This window comes from Salmo salar, chromosome 19 (assembly GCF_965601325.2).
Source record: "Salmo salar chromosome 19, fSalSal1, whole genome shotgun sequence".
Classification (NCBI taxonomy): Eukaryota; Metazoa; Chordata; class Actinopteri; order Salmoniformes; family Salmonidae; genus Salmo; species Salmo salar.
In genome coordinates, this window is record NC_138309.1 from 38768315 (window position 1) to 38786171 (window position 17857).

Consider the following 17857-nt stretch of genomic DNA (forward strand, 5'->3'; position numbering starts at 1 on the left):
AGATCTACCTAGATATCTACATATAGACAGAGATCTACCTAGATCTCTACATATAGACAAAGATCTACCTAGATATCTACATATAGACAGTAGAGATCTACCTAGATCTCTACATATAGACAGTAGAGATCTACCTAGATAAATACATATAGACAGTAGAGATCTACCTAGATATCTACATAGACAGTAGAGATCAACCTAGATATCTACATATAGACAGTAGAGATCTACCTAGATATCTACATATAGACAGTAGAGATCTACCTAGATATCTACATATAGACAGTAGAGATCAACCTAGATATCTACATATAGACAGTAGAGATTTACCTAGATATCTACATATAGACAGCAGAGATTTACCTAGATATCTACTTATAGACAGAGATCATAACCTAGATATCTACATATAGACAGAGATCAACCTAGATATCTACATATAGACAGTAGAGATCAACCTAGATGTCTACATATAGACAGTAGAGATCATAACCTAGATATCTACATATAGTCAGTAGAGATCTACATATAGACAGTAGAGATCATAACCTAGATATCTACATATAGATAGTAGAGATCTACCTAGATATCTACATATAGACAGTAGAGATCATAACCTAGATATCTACATATAGACAGTAGAGATCTACATATAGACAGAGATTTACCTAGATATCTACATACAGACAGTAGAGATCTACCTAGATATCTACACATAGACAGTATAGATCTACCTAGATATCTACATATAGACAGTAGAGATCATAAGCTAGGTGTCTACATATAGACAGATAATAACATAGGTATGTACATATAGACAGTAGAGATCTACCTAGATATCTACATATAGACAGTAGAGATCATAACCTAGATCTCAACATATAGACAGTAGAGATCTACCTAGATATCTACATATAGACAGTAGAGATCATAACCTAGATATATACATATAGACAGTAGAGATCTACATATAGACAGTAGAGATTTACCTAGATATCTACATACAGACAGTAGAGATCTACCTAATCTACATATAGACAGTAGAGATCTACCTAGATATCTACATATAGACAGTAGAGATCTACCTAGAAATCTACATATAGACAGTGGAGGTCTACCTAGATATCTACATATAGACAGTAGAGATCTACCTAGATGTCTACATATAGACAGTAGAGATCTACCTAGAAATCTACATATAGACAGTAGAGATCTACCTAGATATCTACATATAGACAGTAGAGATCTACCTAGAAATCTACATATAGACAGTGGAGGTCTACCTAGATATCTACATATAGACAGTAGAAATCTACCTAGATATCTACATATAGACGGTAGAGATCTACCTAGATATCTACATATAGACAGTAGATATGTACCTAGATATCTACATATAGACAGTAGAGATCTACCTAGATATCTACATATAGACAGTAGAGATCTACCTAGATATCTACATATAGACAGTAGAGATCTACCTAGATATCTACATATAGACAGTAGAGATCTACCTAGATCTCTACATATAGACAGTAGAGATCTACCTAGATATCTACATAGACAGTACCAGTCAAAGTTTGGACACACCTACTCATTCCAGGGGTTTTCTTTATTTTTACTACAAAAATTGACATCCCAATTATATAAATACAGTGAGGGAAAAAAGTATTTGATCCCCTGCTGATTTTGTACGTTTGCCCACTGACAAATAAATGATCAGTCTATAATTTTAATGGTAGGTTTATTTGAACAGTGAGAGACAGAATAACAACAAAAAAATCCAGAAAAACGCATGTCAAAAATGTTATAAAATGATTTGCATTTTAATGAAGGAAATAAGTATTTGACCCCTCTGCAAAACATGACTTAGTACTTGGTGGCAAAACCCTTGTTGGCAATCAGAGGTCAGACGTTTCTTGTAGTTGGCCACCAGATTTGCACACATCTCAGGAGGGATTTTGTCCCACTCCTCTTTGCAGATCTTCTCCAAGTCATTAAGGTTTCGAGGTTGACATTTGGCAACTCGAACCTTCAGCTCCCTCCACAGATTTTCTATGGGATTAAGGTCTGGAGACTGGCTAGGCCACTCCAGGACCTTAATGTGCTTCTTCTTGAGCCACTCCTTTGTTGCCTTGGCCGTGTGTTTTGGGTCATTGTCATGCTGGAATACCCACCCACGACCCATTTTCAATGCCCTGACTGAGGGAAGGAGGTTCTCACCCAAGATTTGACGGTACATGGCCCCGTCCATCGTCCCTTTGATGCGGTGAAGTTGTCCTGTCCCCTTAGCAGAAAAACACCCCCAAAGCATAATGTTTCCACCTCCATGTTTGACGGTGGGGATGGTGTTCTTGGGGTCATAGGCAACATTGCTCCTCCTCCAAACACGGCAAGTTGAGTTGATGCCAAAGAGCTCCATTTTGGTCTCATCTGATCACAACACTTTCACCCAGTTGTCCTCTGAATCATTCAGATATTCATTGGCAAACTTCAGACGGGCATGTGTATGTGCTTTCTGGAGCAGGGGGACCTTGCGGGCGCTGCAGGATTTCAGTCCTTCACGGCATAGTGTGTTGCCAATTGTTTTCTTGGTGACTATGGTCCCAGCTGCCTTTAGATCATTGACAAGATCCTCCCGTGTAGTTCTGGGCTGATTCCTCACCGTTCTCAAGATCATTGCAACTCTACGAGGTGAGATCTTGCATGGAGCCACAGGCCGAGGGAGATTGACAGTTCTTTTGTGTTTCTTCCATTTGCGAATAATCGCACCAAATGTTGTCACCTTCTCACCAAGCTGCCCATTCCAGCCTTGTGTAGGTCTACAATCTTGTCCCTGACATCCTTGGAGAGCTCTTTGGTCTTGGCCATGGTGGAGAGTTTGGAATCTGATTGATTGATTGCTTCTGTGGACAGGTGTCTTTTATACAGGTAACAAACTGAGATTAGGAGCACTCCCTTTAAGAGTGTGCTCCTAATCTCAGCTCGTTACCTGTATAAAAGACACCTGGGAGCCAGAAATCTTTCTGATTGAGAGGGGGTCAAATAGTTATTTCCCTCATTAAAATGCAAATCAATTTATAACATTTTTGACATGCGTTTTTCTGGATATTTTTGTTGTTATTCTGTCTCTCACTGTTCAAATAAACCTACCATTAAAATTATAGACTGATAATTTCTTTGTCAGTGGGCAAACGTACAAAATCAGCAGGGGATCAAATACTTTTCCCCCCTACTGTACCCACTAGGGATCAAAATCCAGAAAAAAGACATTAAATTCCACAACCACCTAAAGGAAAGCGATTACCAAACATTGCACAAAGCCCTCACCTGCAAGGAGATTAACCTAGAGAATAGCTGGTCCTGGGGCTCTGTTCACAAACACTAACAGACCTCACAGAGCCCCAGGACAGCAACACAATTAGAACCAACCAAAATTTGAGAAAAACAAAAAGATAATTACTTGACACACTTGAAAGAATTTTCAAAAAAACATAGCAAACTAGAATGCTATTTGGCCCTAAACAGAGAGTACACAGTGGCAGAATACCTGACCACTGTGACTGACCCAAAATTAAAAGCTTTGACTATGTACAGACTCAGTGACCATAGCCTTGCTATTTAGAAAGGCCGCCGTAGGCAGACCTGGCTCTCAAGAGAAGATGTGCCCACCGCCCACAAAATGAGGTGGAAACTGATCTGCACTTCCTAACCTCCTGCCAAATGTACGACCATATTAGAGACACATATTTCCCTCAAATTACACAAACCCACAAAGAAATCGAACACATATAATTTTGACAAACTCCTGTATCTGCTAGGCGAAATATCGCAGTGTGCAATCACAGTAGCAAGATGTGTGACCTGCTGCCACACGAAAAGGTCGACCAGTGGGTCAGAAACAACAATGTAATAAAACCTATATCTATCTGCCTATTCATTCCCACCCCTGTCATTCGTACAGTCTACTATTTGCACATTGTCACAACACCTAGCTTATGTAACATTTTAAATGTTATACTAGATTTTTTAACCGCTAGTAATATCATATTTTAAATGTTGGTATTCTCTTGAAAGGTTTGTGTGTAATGTTAACTGTTAAAAGCTGATTGTCATTGTTTTGTTTACAGTTTATTTCAATGTAAACACATTCCATGCCAATAAAGCCCCTTTGAATTGAGAGAGAGAGGTTGGTGTCAGTTGACATCTTGGATGACGTATCCAATGTCCAGTACCAGATTAGCCATTTCCACGGCAACCTGCAGAGCATTGAGTTTGGCTGTGAAGGAGTCCAGTACCCTGAGCTGAGGGGTAGGGGTAGTGTCCTTACCCACAACCAGGGGGGCATGACGTAAAGGGTACCTGGTGAACGTAAAGCTTGTTTATTCAGAGGACATACACACATCCTCTTCCACATACAATAAAATACAACAACATACATCCCATATAATAACATACAACAATATACATCACATACAACAACATACATCACATACAAAAACATCCAACTGCATTTCACGGTAAAGTCTACACTTGTTGTATTCGGCGCATGTGACAAATAAAGCTTGATTTGAACAACATACAACAACACACATCACAGACAACAACATAACACACCACAGACAACAACAACACACATCACAGACAACAACATACATCACATACAACACACATCACAGACAACAACATACATCACATACAATAACATACAACACACATCACTGACAACAACATACACTAATATACATCACATCCAAAAACATACATCACATCCAATAACATACATCACATACAACGTCCAACATCAACATATTCATGAATCTATGGTGGGTACCTGGTGTTGAGGGGGGTCCACTCCAGCCCAGGCCTGGAGCTCCTCTCCACCAGGCCACAGCCACAGGTGGCTGGAACCTCACCTTCATCACCCCGCTGGAGTCCCTCTCCCTGGGGCACAGGCCAGTGGTGGGCGTAGGTGAGGTCTACGAGGTTGGTTCCTCCATCGTGCTCCAGCGCCAGCGCTACGGTCTCCAGGGAGGAGCAGAATCCATTCAGTCCCAGTAGGTAATGAGACTGGGAGACTCCCAGGGATAACGCTGCCTCCGCTGCTTCAGTAGTGCCCTGTGACGGGATTAGATAACATTAGATTTCAATCATTTAAAATCAGCAAATATAATATAATAATATAACTATATACGCCATTTACCAGACCCTTTTATCCAAAGCGACTTAATCGTTTGTGAATGTCTTTTTCAGTGGGTAGCCACAGCGGGAATCGAACCCTTGACGTTGTAAGCGCCATGCTCTACCAATTGAGCCACATAGGACCACATGAAATCAGTCATAAATGAGTAATTCTGGATCAGTGTTATTGAGCAGTATGTAATAACAATGATATAAACCTTATTGGTTAACAGTAATAACTGTTATTGTGTTATTAGTGCTTAATCCATCAGAGTCTAAGCGGGGGGAGGGGGGGGGGGGGGGGGGGCTGTACTAGGCTATATGGAATTGTTTTAAGAAGGTCATACCATGGATCAATTAGCTAGTTCATTTTGAATTTTAAAAACCCCTTGAAGTATTCCACAATTGTTTTTTTTTTTTACAATTATTTGATGAAAAATGTGTATTTGGCCTTACTGCTATTAGCCCATACAAACGCATTGAATAACAGATTCACCACATGGAACAACAGATAGTCCCCCCTCCAAAAAATGTAAAGGAAGTTTGTTCTTTAGCGTCTATCCTGATAAATATAAGAAAGATTAGGAACCATTTATTTTCTCAAAAGCTGTTTTTTCTTTGTCATTATGGGGTATTGAGTCATTATGGGGTATTGAGTCATTAAGGGGTATTGAGTCACTATGAGGTATTGAGTCACTATGGGGTATCGTGTCATTACGGGGTATCGAGTCATTATGGGGTATCGAGTCATTACGGGGTATTGTGTCATTACGGGGTATTGTGTCATTACGGGGTATTGTGTCATTATGGGGTATTGTGTCATTATGGGGTATTGTGTCATTATGGGGTATTGAGTCATTACGGGGTATTGAGTCATTATGGGGTATTGTGTCATTATGGGGTATTGTGTCATTATGGGGTATATTGTCATTATGGGGTATATTGTCATTATGGGGTATATTGTCATTATGGGGTATTGTCTGCGATTGATGAGGAAAAACATGTATTTAATCCATTTTAGAATAAGGCTGTAATGTAACAAAATGTGGAAAAAAGTCAAGGGGTCTGAATACTTTCAGAATGAACTGGACCTTCTGACGAGGCCTGTGGGCGTCCTAGATAAAAACAACCGACATATACGTGCTCTTGAGAGTCCCATCTTTACACATATTAGTGTGTAGGCCAAACTGTTCGGACACTACAGAGAGTCTCATCTTTTCCACAGAGGGGTCATAATAGTTTTGTAGGCCAAACCGTTTGGACACTACATACTATTTTGTGAGAAGGCCGATTTTCGGGACTTTTCATGGTCTGACAAACACTGCTGTAGCTCTGCCACCTTCCTGTGCAGATGAGGAAGGCCGACATTGGATTGAGACGTATCCAATGCAAAAAAAACCCCAGATATCTCCAAGTTAAATTGACATATTTTTATGGGGATTCTTTTATTTATTTTATTATTATTTCCACGGGGGAAATCGACCTTAGGGTGTTAATAACACTGATGTATTTATAAAGGCTTATGTGTCACACGTGCCAAGCTATAAGATGGAAGACCGGCGTCCTACAGACCTTGTTACTGACGTAGACTGTTAGGTACAGTATAGTGTTATGGTAGACTGGTGTCCTACAGACCTTGTTACTGACGTAGGCTGTTAGGTACAGTATAGTGTTATGGTAGACTGGAGTCCTAATCAAATCAGAAATCAAATCAAATTTTATTTGTCACATACACGTGGTTAGCAGATGTTAATGTGAGTGTAGCGAAATGCTTGTGCTTCTAGTTCCGACCATGCAGTAATATCTAACAAGTAACCTAACAATTTCACAACAACTACCTAATTTACAAGGACAGTCAACTCCTTCCTTCCCATCGGGGAATTGAACCCCGGTCTCCCACGTGCCCTGCCGGCACGACATTGGGATTCTTTAGCTAAATAGCCAGTACTGTACTGCCGACCGTCACGCTGTACAGCGCCATATTTTCCGTTCCATCCTAACGGAAACCCAGAGGGTTTTTTGTTTTTCATGGAATAGAAACACCATAATATTAATCAAATGAATTAAGCAAGTACCAGTTTGGACACACCTACTCATTCCAGGATTTTTCTTTATTTTTACATTTCTACATTGCAGAATAATAGTGAAGACATCAAAACTATGAAATAGCACATCCAGTTGAGAACAAATTCTTATTTACAAGGACTCCTTCCTACCCGTCGGGGAATTGAACCCCGGTCTCCCACGTGCCCGCATTCTCTAGTACAGCCATTATTGAAGGTACTTGAGGTCACCGAGAAAGTCTGGACATGGCCTGCTCTCCCTTATGTAAGGAATTAGGCACTTTCCCATGTTTACTACAGTATGTATTGTAGGCTATGTTTACTTGTAAGACTACACAGTAGCCTAATAAACAAATGCAGTTGGCTTATATCTGCAAAATGCTTTAAATGCTTTATTATCCAAATGTAAAAGCATATACTGTACAGTACTGTATTTCTTCATCAGCACCTTTATGCTTTCGTTAATAAAATAATGATAAAAATAATCTTTCAAAATGCAGATGTTGATTTAGTTATGGATCCATAACAAATTACTATGGGAATAAATATCACTGAATTACAGAAATATTGGAACAAAGCTGTCTAATGATGGCAAACAAATGGTTGCTTACTGGAAAATACTCTTTCAAACACACATGGTCACGTTGTACAGCATCATTATGGCTATTAGCAGGGCTATATTTTGGCCTTTATAAATATTATTCTGGCCTTTACTCAAATTACAATCACTCAATGTCGTTTAAAAGAAAAACGAAATAATCTCCAAAATAGTGTTACTTTTAATTAACAAAGCGATTACTATTATTAATTCATTTATAATTATATAAAAGCCCCTTAGGATCTGTGAGAATATCTGAGAATATCTAACGGAAAATGCCCCTTAGGTATTAATTTAGAAACCTCCAATCCTCTAAATGTAATTATTGGAGGAGGGTCACATCATTGAAAAAAATATTTTTAGATATGCTGTAGGCCTACCATAGGCAAAATTAGTATTGGTTACACTACAATTAGGGTGTGGAAATGTTATGCCCCTTAGATATTAATTTACAATCCTCCAATCCTCTTATGCAGTAGCCTACTCCCGACCGTCACGTTGTACAGCACAATATTTTCCATTCCATCCTAACGGAAACCCTGAGGGTTTCGTTTTTCTCGGAATAGAAACACCATAATATTAATCAAATTAATTAAGCCACATTTCTTAAAATCAATCCCATGTACTACGTTATTATAAAAAAGGTTTTAAATTCTCTAGTAAAGCCAATATGGGAGACTATCAAATGCTTCTCAAAGTTGCCCTCTGGTGGTCAAACTAGCACTAACTTGCATTTACGTAAGACATGGCTGACAATTAAATAACGTGCCACAGAATGCTGCAGCATGACTCAACTTTTAAAGGAGCAACCACTGTACAGACCTTGTTACTGACGTAGGCTGCCATGTGTGTCTCAGTGCATCCTCCTCCCAGCAGACCTACTGGGTCTCTCAGGGTCAGCCTCAACACATGCTCTGCCCTCTGACACGCAGCCTGGAACATCACAACCACAGAGACACAGAGTAACAACAGATCAATACAAAAATCATTGCCTCCAAGAAAAACATTTAGCAAGATTCTAACATGATCTAAACAACGAGAGGAACTAGATTACACTTCTAAGACAGGCCTGGATTACATTCGGAGTATAGGTAGACTGTTATTATTTGACTATTTGAGCATATGCAAAGGGTGTCAGTGTTCCAACCTTCAGTTTATTGAGCATATGTAAAGGGTGTCAGTGTGTCTACCTACAGTTCATTGAGCATATGTAAAGGGTGTCAGTGTGTCTACCTACAGTTCATTGAGCATATGTAAAGGGTGTCAGTGTTCCTACCTCAGTTTATTGATCATATGTAAAGGGTGCTACCTTAGCGTTGCCTTCCTGAACAAGCCTCTGAATGGGCTTAAACCAGGGTCAGCACGCCTCCAATTCTATCACACCAACATTGGCAACATTTCAAGCTAGCTGTGGAGTGAGCTTACTTCACGCTCTTATCTCTGTTACACATAGAACACAATAGGCTCAGTCTAGTCTACCTTCAGTTCATTGAGCATGGTGTCATTCCTGTGGCAGAGGACCATAGTGCAGACAGCTGGTACTGGTTCCCGAGGTGGAAGGAGATGCAGCATCTTTCTGGATCCAACAGTCCTGACAAAGCAGCCTTTCACCTGGCCATAGGCCTCAGGAGGGATAGGGGTCTGGTACAATGCCACTGCTTGAGCACCTGGAACAGTGGGAGATATGAAAACCAATGCTTTCTCGAATCTAGTAGGATTTATATTTATATATAAAAACCCATGTATTATAACAAAATAGAAAGTAGGCCCCTAAATGTATTTTATTCTCAGCACTAACCTACCTACTACAAAATACTAATATATCTATGCTGGGTAAAGCATTACTGATAACTACAGTATATTACATTTACCTGTCATTTGAACAATGGGCTGAATGAGTGCAATGCCGAGTCTCTCTACGACCAAGAGCCCGTGCCTCCGGAGGTAATGCTGCAGTACAGGGTGTATTACTCTCTGACACATAAACACCTCCACCTGGTCTGTAACTGCCTGCTCTCCCAGCTTCAGTAACTGATCCAGGATTAGGTCTTCTGGGTCAGGGGCTCCACAGTGCACCTTTCAAGATCAAATGTATAATAATAAACACCCACATGGCAGTCAAAAGACTTTGAAATACATGGATATTGCATTGACAAACAGACAAAGAAAACATTCAAGTTAAAACGAGTTTTTGAATAAAAACCTTGACAATATGTACATTTATGTTTGGGGTTACTAAAATATTGCATTTAGTGGCAAAAGTAAGGTATACCATTACCTCCAGGAAGCCCTCTCCAAACTCAGATAGATCCCCTGAGAGAGACACCGTGAACAGGGCCAGTCGGAAGGGACCGGGCCCCCGTCTGATTCTCTCCGAGTCTGTGGGGTGAAGCTGCATGTCTGGGACATTCACCAGCAAACCTGGAAACACTGTAGAATCTAGAACAAACTGTCCCTCGATGGAGACAGTCACAGTCCTACCAAGACGGACTGGGGAGCTCAGGGTGTCACCACAGGGGACAGTCAGTAGAAAGGCATGGACAGCCAACGTGCTGATATGCTGTTGTTCACCCTCAGTCAACACACAGGCAGGTTTGCTAGAGATGACACTCCTGGCTAGTGTCACCAAGCTCTGGCAGCTGTTGAAATCGACATTCACTTTACAGCCACAGTCCTCCTGGTTGAGGAAACTGGTGCAAACCTCCAAAAGTTGTTTGTTGATTTTGATCGCAACACTTGGTCTCAAGCCTGACTTCTGAACATGGTCAATGAGGGAAAAACAGAGGATGCCAGTGTACAGACCACAGTCACTGAACCGAGACAGGTGGTTTAGGATGGAGGCAGTTATAAGTTTGAGTAACGGCTCCGATGAGGAAACAGCTTGAAGTAGGGATGTAGAGGTGGAGGTGGTCAAGACGTGTCCACCTACGTTGTTATGGACTTGCTTCAGTCTGCCATTGGGTCCGAAACAAGAGGTGAGGATCTGCCTCATCAGTGTCATCTTCTGACAGACTTCACTCATGCTCAGTGGGCTGTCTGTACAGACAGATGACGCTTTCTTGGTAACTCGAGACATAGTTACTTATTATTTCATGCGCAAATCATTGGAGCTGGACACAAGACGAGAAGCCATCCAAATTAAATGTTGCATGGCTAGCCAGTGTTAGCTACATACTATCATATCACACATTCTCTGATAAATTCGGGTGTGATTTTGATCGATTACAAAGATTTAAATCACCCTTTGGTATTGCTAAATATACCCTTGGATTTTTTTCTGTCTTTAAACACATTTAACTCATATTTTAGAGCTGCGAAACAGCAACAGTACGCTACTGTATTTGATTGTTCTGTGGTCGAAAATCTGATAGCTGTTAGTTTTAGGTATATTGAAAAATACCTGATTACAATATAATATATTACGTTGATTAAATCAGATTACTCAGAAATTATTGTACCTATACACGGTGAAATGTGTATTATAATAGTATATTAATTATTCTATTCGTTGTCTATGGTGAAATGTGTATTTTCCTGGAGGTTATTTGATGAGAAACAAAGGCTTCTGTTGGCCAGCCAAACCATTTCCATGACAACAAAGACCCGCTACGGGGTCCTAAAAGTCACGTGATACATTTTCAAAAACATTCGGCGGAAAATGGTCGTCACTAGTTACTACAGCCACAAAGTCATAATTAGGTCTAAAACCAGCCTATTTCTAGAATTCATATTTTTTTAATCTGATTTTAAAGCTAACCCTAACCTGAAACGTATCTACAATGTTAACCATAACCTTTGTTTTAATGTGTTTTTAACGATAAAGCCTCATTTTAACCTTGTGGCTGTGGTAACTAGTGGAAAATAAGTTGGTATGCAGCTATTAAATTAACGTAGTTAGCTAACGTTACAGCTCGTCCAGAAGTCAGATGATTGCATAACAGTCGGTTTCTTCCTTGCTTAGCTACGGTAAATACAACAAACACGGCTTACAAGCTGCCTAACGTTAACTCGTTTAGCTGCTTAGCTTTTACGTCATGTTCTTGTTCAACGAGAAAAGTTTTGTAGCTAACGTTAGCTACAATACTTGCTGCCCCAAACGCAACGGTAACATCTACAGTAGTCTGGTAAAATAAGTATTGCAATTACTATCCGTTGTTCCATAGCTGTATATCTAATGTATGCTAGCTATTGTGACTCAAGCAAAAACCACAGTTAGGTTACTTTGTGGTTCCCCATCAGGTCATATAAATCATAGGGATGTTTATGAAAGGTTATGGTGTGGGCAAATCTAAAGAACATTAACGTTACGTGTTTGTTTCCGGTCGTAGTTACTACTAGTAGACTCAACAAGAATGGCTCCTCACAAGGTTGTTGTCAAGGTAAGTGGAAAGACGTTTTATTCATCTGACTGTTATTGCTCTGTCTTCAGGTAACTGATAAACAAGTTTATTCTGTAATGTTTGACGCATTCGATGATTGGATGTGGTCCTTGTAATCCGGGATCTTTGGGACATCCCTACATTGAAGTTGAAATTTTAAAATGGTAAAAGACATGCTCCAGAACTTTGGCAACTACTAAGCATAAGCAATGGCGGTTTGAGCCGTTCAAGATTAGGGAGGACCATTCATTTTTAAAAAAAATTTGTATGGCTTTATTTCTGTCAGAGCATATTGGATGACTGTCATTCAAATTCCATTCACCCAGTTCAATGTAACAGTGATAGGTTACTACATGATACTTGAATTTGCCCTATACGCATCACAAGGTTGCTACAACCTAGCCTATGAACTAAAGTTTATAATGTAGGTGTACAGGTCGAGAGACAAGTTGGAGTAATCAAGGTGGCAGACAGTGACACATTCAATACCACCTTGCGCACTCTTGCCTGCATCTAGCTGATCTGGGGTGTAATCATTAGTCCAAACAGTTGCAAAAACATACCTTTTTGCAACTTAAACGAGAGTTTCTATTGGACAAATTCATGTAGGTCCCTCCCCATTTCATTGCGTTTGCTTCCGTTTAGGAAACGTTTTTCAACAGAATTGGCGGAATGAATACACCCCTGATCACCTGAATACACAGTTCACTTTTAATAGCCTCATCACTAATGCTCGATGTATAATTCCTTCTGACATCTACGCGCTCTCCTACTCTCACCTTTCCCTTCGCTTATGGACTAAGGTGAACAACAAATCAAGTAAAATTGTATTTGTCACATGCTTTGTAGACAACCGATGTAGACTAAAACGGTGAAATGCTTACTTACGGGTTATTTTCTAACAATGCAGAGTTAAAGATAAGATTAAAAAAAAGTGAAATACTGACACAAGGAATAAATACACAGTGAATAACGAGTAGAAAATAACATGGTTATATACAGGGAGTACCGAGTCGATGTGAAGGGGTACGAGGTAGATATTTACATATAGGTAGAGGTAACGTGACCAGGCAACAGGATAGATAATAGACTGTAGCAGCAGCGTATGTGCAAAGAACTTTGTGAGTTAATGCAAAAAAAGTGTCAATGCAGATAGTCCGGGTAGCCATTTGATTAACTATTTAGCAGTCTTGTTTATCTGTCTTATGGCTTGGGGGTAGAAGCTGTTCAGGGTCCTGTTGGTTCCAGGCTTGGTGCATCGGTACCGCTTGCTGTGCGGTTGCAGAGAGAACAGTCTGTGGCTGGAGTCTTTAACACATTTCTTTGTCCCTTCCTTTGACATCGCCTGGTATAGAGGTCCTGGATGGCAGAGAGCTCGTCCCCGGTGATGTACTGGGCTGTACACACTACCCTCTGTAGCGCCTTGCGGTCGGATGTCAAGCAGTTGCCATACCAAGCGGTGATGCAGCCAGTCAAGATGCTCTCGATGGTGCAGTGGTAGAACTTTTTCAGGATCTGAGGGCCCATGCCAAATCTTCTCAGCCTCCTGAGGGGGAAGAGGTGTGGTCTTGCCTTCCTTACAACTGTTGGTGTTTGGACCATGATACATTCTTAGTGATGTGGACACGAGAAACTTGAAGCTCCCACGGGCGGGCCCTGGTGGGAATAAATGAATAAAGCCGAAAGCTTACCTTGAGTTGCAGTGTTCGATAGCCTTAGCCAGCTAGCTAGAGTAAATAGCATTCCTCTCTGTCAGGTTGTTGAGTAGGCTAAATTAGCTGCATTAGCTAAGTCTGTAAATGGTAAGCTATTTATTATGCCCATTGAAATGCTAGCTATTAAAATTATATCCAACAAGAACATCAAGGGGTTAGAAATCCAGGCGATTTAAAAACAAAAGCGTCAATGTATGCCGATGACTCTAGTCCGCAATCTGAATCCCTGCACAGCCTCATTGAAGATCTTGATCACTTTTCTAGCCTCTCTGAATTAAAACCTAATTATGACAAGTGTACCATATTACGTATTGGATAGTTAAAAAATACAGTGTTTACACTACCTTGTAGTTTACCAATAAAATGGGCGGATGGTGAAGGAGACGTACTCGGTATTTACATCTCAAAGAATATAAATGAACTTACCACAATTTCATTAGAAAGTTAGCAAAAATAGACAAGATTCTGCAACCATGGAGAGTAAAAATAACATTGATTAACTCTTTGGTCCTATCACAGTTTACTTACTATTGGCACTGCCTACTCCAGACGACTCGTTTTTTAAAATCATATGAGCAAAAAATATACAATTTTATTTGGAATGCTAAACCAGACAAAATTAAATGTGCCTATTGATATAATTAATATTTGGGGGGCAAAAATGATTAAATATTAAAGCTTTAAACCTCTCACTAAAAGCTTCACTCATACATAAATTATACTTAAACACAAAATGGTTCTCCAGTAGATTAAGAAAGGCTCATTGTTCAAACATTGCCTTTTTGCCTTCATACAGATTACATCTTCTCATTTCCCACTCATTGAAAATGGAATTTTGTTTAAAGTATCGCCCTTTCTTAAACAAGCCATACAGAACTGGTTACAATTTCAGTTTTAATCCTCCAGAAAAGGTAGAAAAAATGTTGTGGTTAAACTGAAATATACTGATTTTAGTTTCTGCTTTCAGTACTAGATTAACTATCTGATCCTTTTGATTGGATGGACAAGATGTCGGTTCGTACTGCAAGAGCTCTGATAGATTGTGGGACGTCGTCCGGAAGCCATGATTAATTGCTGTTTAAATCTATGGGAAGTGGGTGAGAATCATGAGCCTCCTTGGTTTTGTGTTGAAGAGGACAGAAACAGGCTGGTGTCTGGCTACACCATGGTGCTACCCTAGAGGGTGCTGTTCAGGCTACTGTAGACCTTAATTACAAAATTGTGTTTTTTAATCAGTTATTTGGTTCTCTCTTTGTGTGTATGTATTTATATTACGCAACAGTTTACTGAGTTACAGTTCATATAAGGAAATCAGTCAATTTAAATGAATTCATTAGGCCCTAATCTATGGATTTCACATGACTGGGCAGGGGCGTAGCCATGGGTGGGCGTGGGAGGGTATACCCACTGGGTAACCAGGCCCAGTTTTTCCCTACAAAAGGGCTTTATTATAGAAATACTCCTCTGTTTCTTCAGCTGTCCGGGTGGCTGGTCTCAGATGATCCCGCAGGTGAAGAAACCGGATGTGGAGGTCCTGGGCTATCGTTACACATGTTCTGCGGTTGTAAAGTCGCATGGACATACTGCCAAATTCTCTAAAATGACATTGGAAGCGGCTTATGGTAGAGAGATTAACATTAAATTCTCTGGAAACAGCTCTGGTAGAAAATCCTGCAGTCAGCATGCCAATTGCACGCTTCCTCAAAACCTGAGTTATCTGTAGCATTGTGTTGTGTGACAAAACTGCATCTTTTAGAGTGGCTTTTTATTGTCCCCAGCACAAGGTGCACCTGTGTTATGATCATGCTGTTTATTCATCTTGATATGCCACACCTGTCAGGTGGATGGATTGTCTTGGCAAAGGAGAAATGCTCACTAATAGGGATGTAAACTAATTTGTGCACAACATTTTGTGCGTATGGAAAATGAAATGTTAATTTCTCTACCATAAGCCGCGTCCATCGTTTTTATAGAACTTGGCAGTATGTCCAACTGGCCTCACAACCGCAGACCGCGCAGTTTGTAACAGCTTTCGACACCTTCTAGAGTCCTTGCGCCAACTCAATATTAGGAAGGTGTAATAATTAATGTTTTGTTCACTGTGTTCTTCAGTTAGTACTAGTCATTTAGACTACCACTAGAGGGAGCTGTTGCTGTACATTTGAGAAGTCTTGCCTCACTTCCACAGGGCATCTGCAGCCATAAATGAGTTGATTTCATAAGTCAAGTGTGCAAGCAATGTGTTCTTGTTCAATTCAATTCTAGGGACTTGTCTCTCAATTTACATAATTTGAGCCCAACTGCGATTCCAATAACTCAAGTGAACGCCATCGCAAGCCCTTGGCTGGTGGTCTAGTGCTGTTCATTGCCTTGTTTTTAAAGTGTCTGTCCACTTGAAGCTTTCCCCCTGGTTTTGTCAAATGTCTGCTGTTCCTTTTCCATAGTCAGGTAACAATGGAATTGTTTTAAGAAGGTCATACCAAGGATCATTTAGTTAGTTGATTTAGATATTTAGGACCCCTGTAGGTATAAAAACAAAAAAACTAAAAAAAGTTTTAAAAAAATAAAATGAACCGTTGAATTTGGCCTTATTGCTATTAGCCCATAGATAATGCATTTAATAATATATTAATTCATGGCAAAACATATAGTCAAAAAATAAATCAAAATTAAGTTTGTTGTTAAGTTTCTGTCCTATATCTGGGACATCTAAGAAAGATCATTATATTTCAAGTTTTTTTTTTAACCAATATTTAACCACTTTTGTTTTGGGCACTAAAATACATCCGTTCACTTTTTTTCAAATTGGGTTGTATTCGTTATGGCGATTTTGTAAAACGTTTCTTAAATGGAAGCAAGCTGAACAAAACAGTAGAGGGACCTACCAAAATTGTCCAATAGAAATTCTAATTTCTGTTTGGAATAATGATAACCCGGTACCAAGAGTGTAATCTTCAGATGAGTCTTGTGGGGATGGTATCCCAAAACAACCAACATGTTCGTGAGAGTCTCATCTTTTCCATGTTTCTGGTCATATGAGTTTGTAAACCAAGCCGTTCGGATGCTACAGAATTTCTCGTGAGCACTGCTTTTCTAGATGTATCCTGGTCTGACAAATACTGCTATAGCTCTGCCACCTTCCACCGTAGATACGGAAGGCCGACGTAGGCAGATGCAGTGTATTGAGAAGCAGATATCTCTAGCTTAAACTGACTCTAGTTTTTTTTTTATAGCATTACATGTATATTGTATTGCTTTATATCTCTTAGGGCATTCATGCTGGTTTAACCAGCGCGAGGCTGAGCCTGAGGAATCTCCTGAACTAGCCCTGGCCATTCTCTCATGATTTCCAGGAGTAATGCACACCAGATGCGTGTGTTTAAAGTGCAGAGCAAGAAAGCCCGGAAAGCCCACTTGTCTCCTTCTTTTTGTTTATGTTTCATTTATTGAAAGTTTAAGGATAAGCAACAATGGACGTCTGCACTGGTCTCTCACGTCCTCCCTAATGCCCTGTTGCCCCTATTGACTAGACGTGGCGTTCACCTTCTTTCTGTTTCACATGCATGCCTGCCTGCATACGCACAGTTCAGAAAAGCCTCATCACTCTCTCACCAGTTCATATAGAATACTCTCTCTCTGGGAGGTTTAATAAATGTTCCTTCCTAGTGGGAAGAGACTGTAACAGAATCATACTGTTACTCTGCCAGTGGGTAGAGACTGTAACAGAATAATAAAACTGTTACTCTGCCAGTGGGTAGAGACTGTAACATCATAATAATACTGTTACTCTGCCAGTGGGAAGAGACTGTAACATCATAATAATACTCTTACTCTACCAGTGGGTAGAGACTGTAACATCATAATTAGGGATGCATGATATATCGGTGAACACATCGGAATCGCCCGATATTAGCTGTACAG

The 17857-nt window shown here is 40.1% G+C and overlaps 2 protein-coding genes across 4 annotated transcripts in view; one reads left to right on the forward strand and one right to left on the reverse strand.

The window, feature by feature from the left end:
* Positions 1-3147: 3147 nt before the first annotated feature.
* On the reverse strand, positions 3148-11391 carry mkks (MKKS centrosomal shuttling protein). Its single transcript, XM_014157932.3, has 6 exons — positions 10121-11391; positions 9714-9918; positions 9322-9509; positions 8665-8775; positions 4835-5118; positions 3148-4362 (listed from the first exon to the last, which is right to left on the reverse strand). The coding sequence occupies exons 1-6, from the start codon at positions 10916-10918 to the stop codon at positions 4197-4199; spliced, it is 1752 nt and encodes a 583-aa protein (XP_014013407.1). The 5' UTR covers positions 10919-11391; the 3' UTR covers positions 3148-4196.
* An 84-nt stretch (positions 11392-11475) lies between these two features.
* slx4ip (SLX4 interacting protein) overlaps positions 11476-17857 on the forward strand; it is a 127423-nt gene continuing 121041 nt past the window's right edge. For 2 of the 3 annotated variants that reach the window (XM_045702279.2, XM_045702278.2), the window contains exons 1-2: positions 11476-11808; positions 12171-12221. Coding sequence is in view for 1 of the 3 variants with exons in the window: in XM_045702278.2 (XP_045558234.1) it covers positions 12195-12221 (27 nt within the window). In the remaining 2 variants the exon portion in view is untranslated. The remainder of the gene's footprint in view (positions 11809-12170; positions 12222-17857) is intronic. The other variant, XM_045702280.2, reaches the window with a different exon arrangement.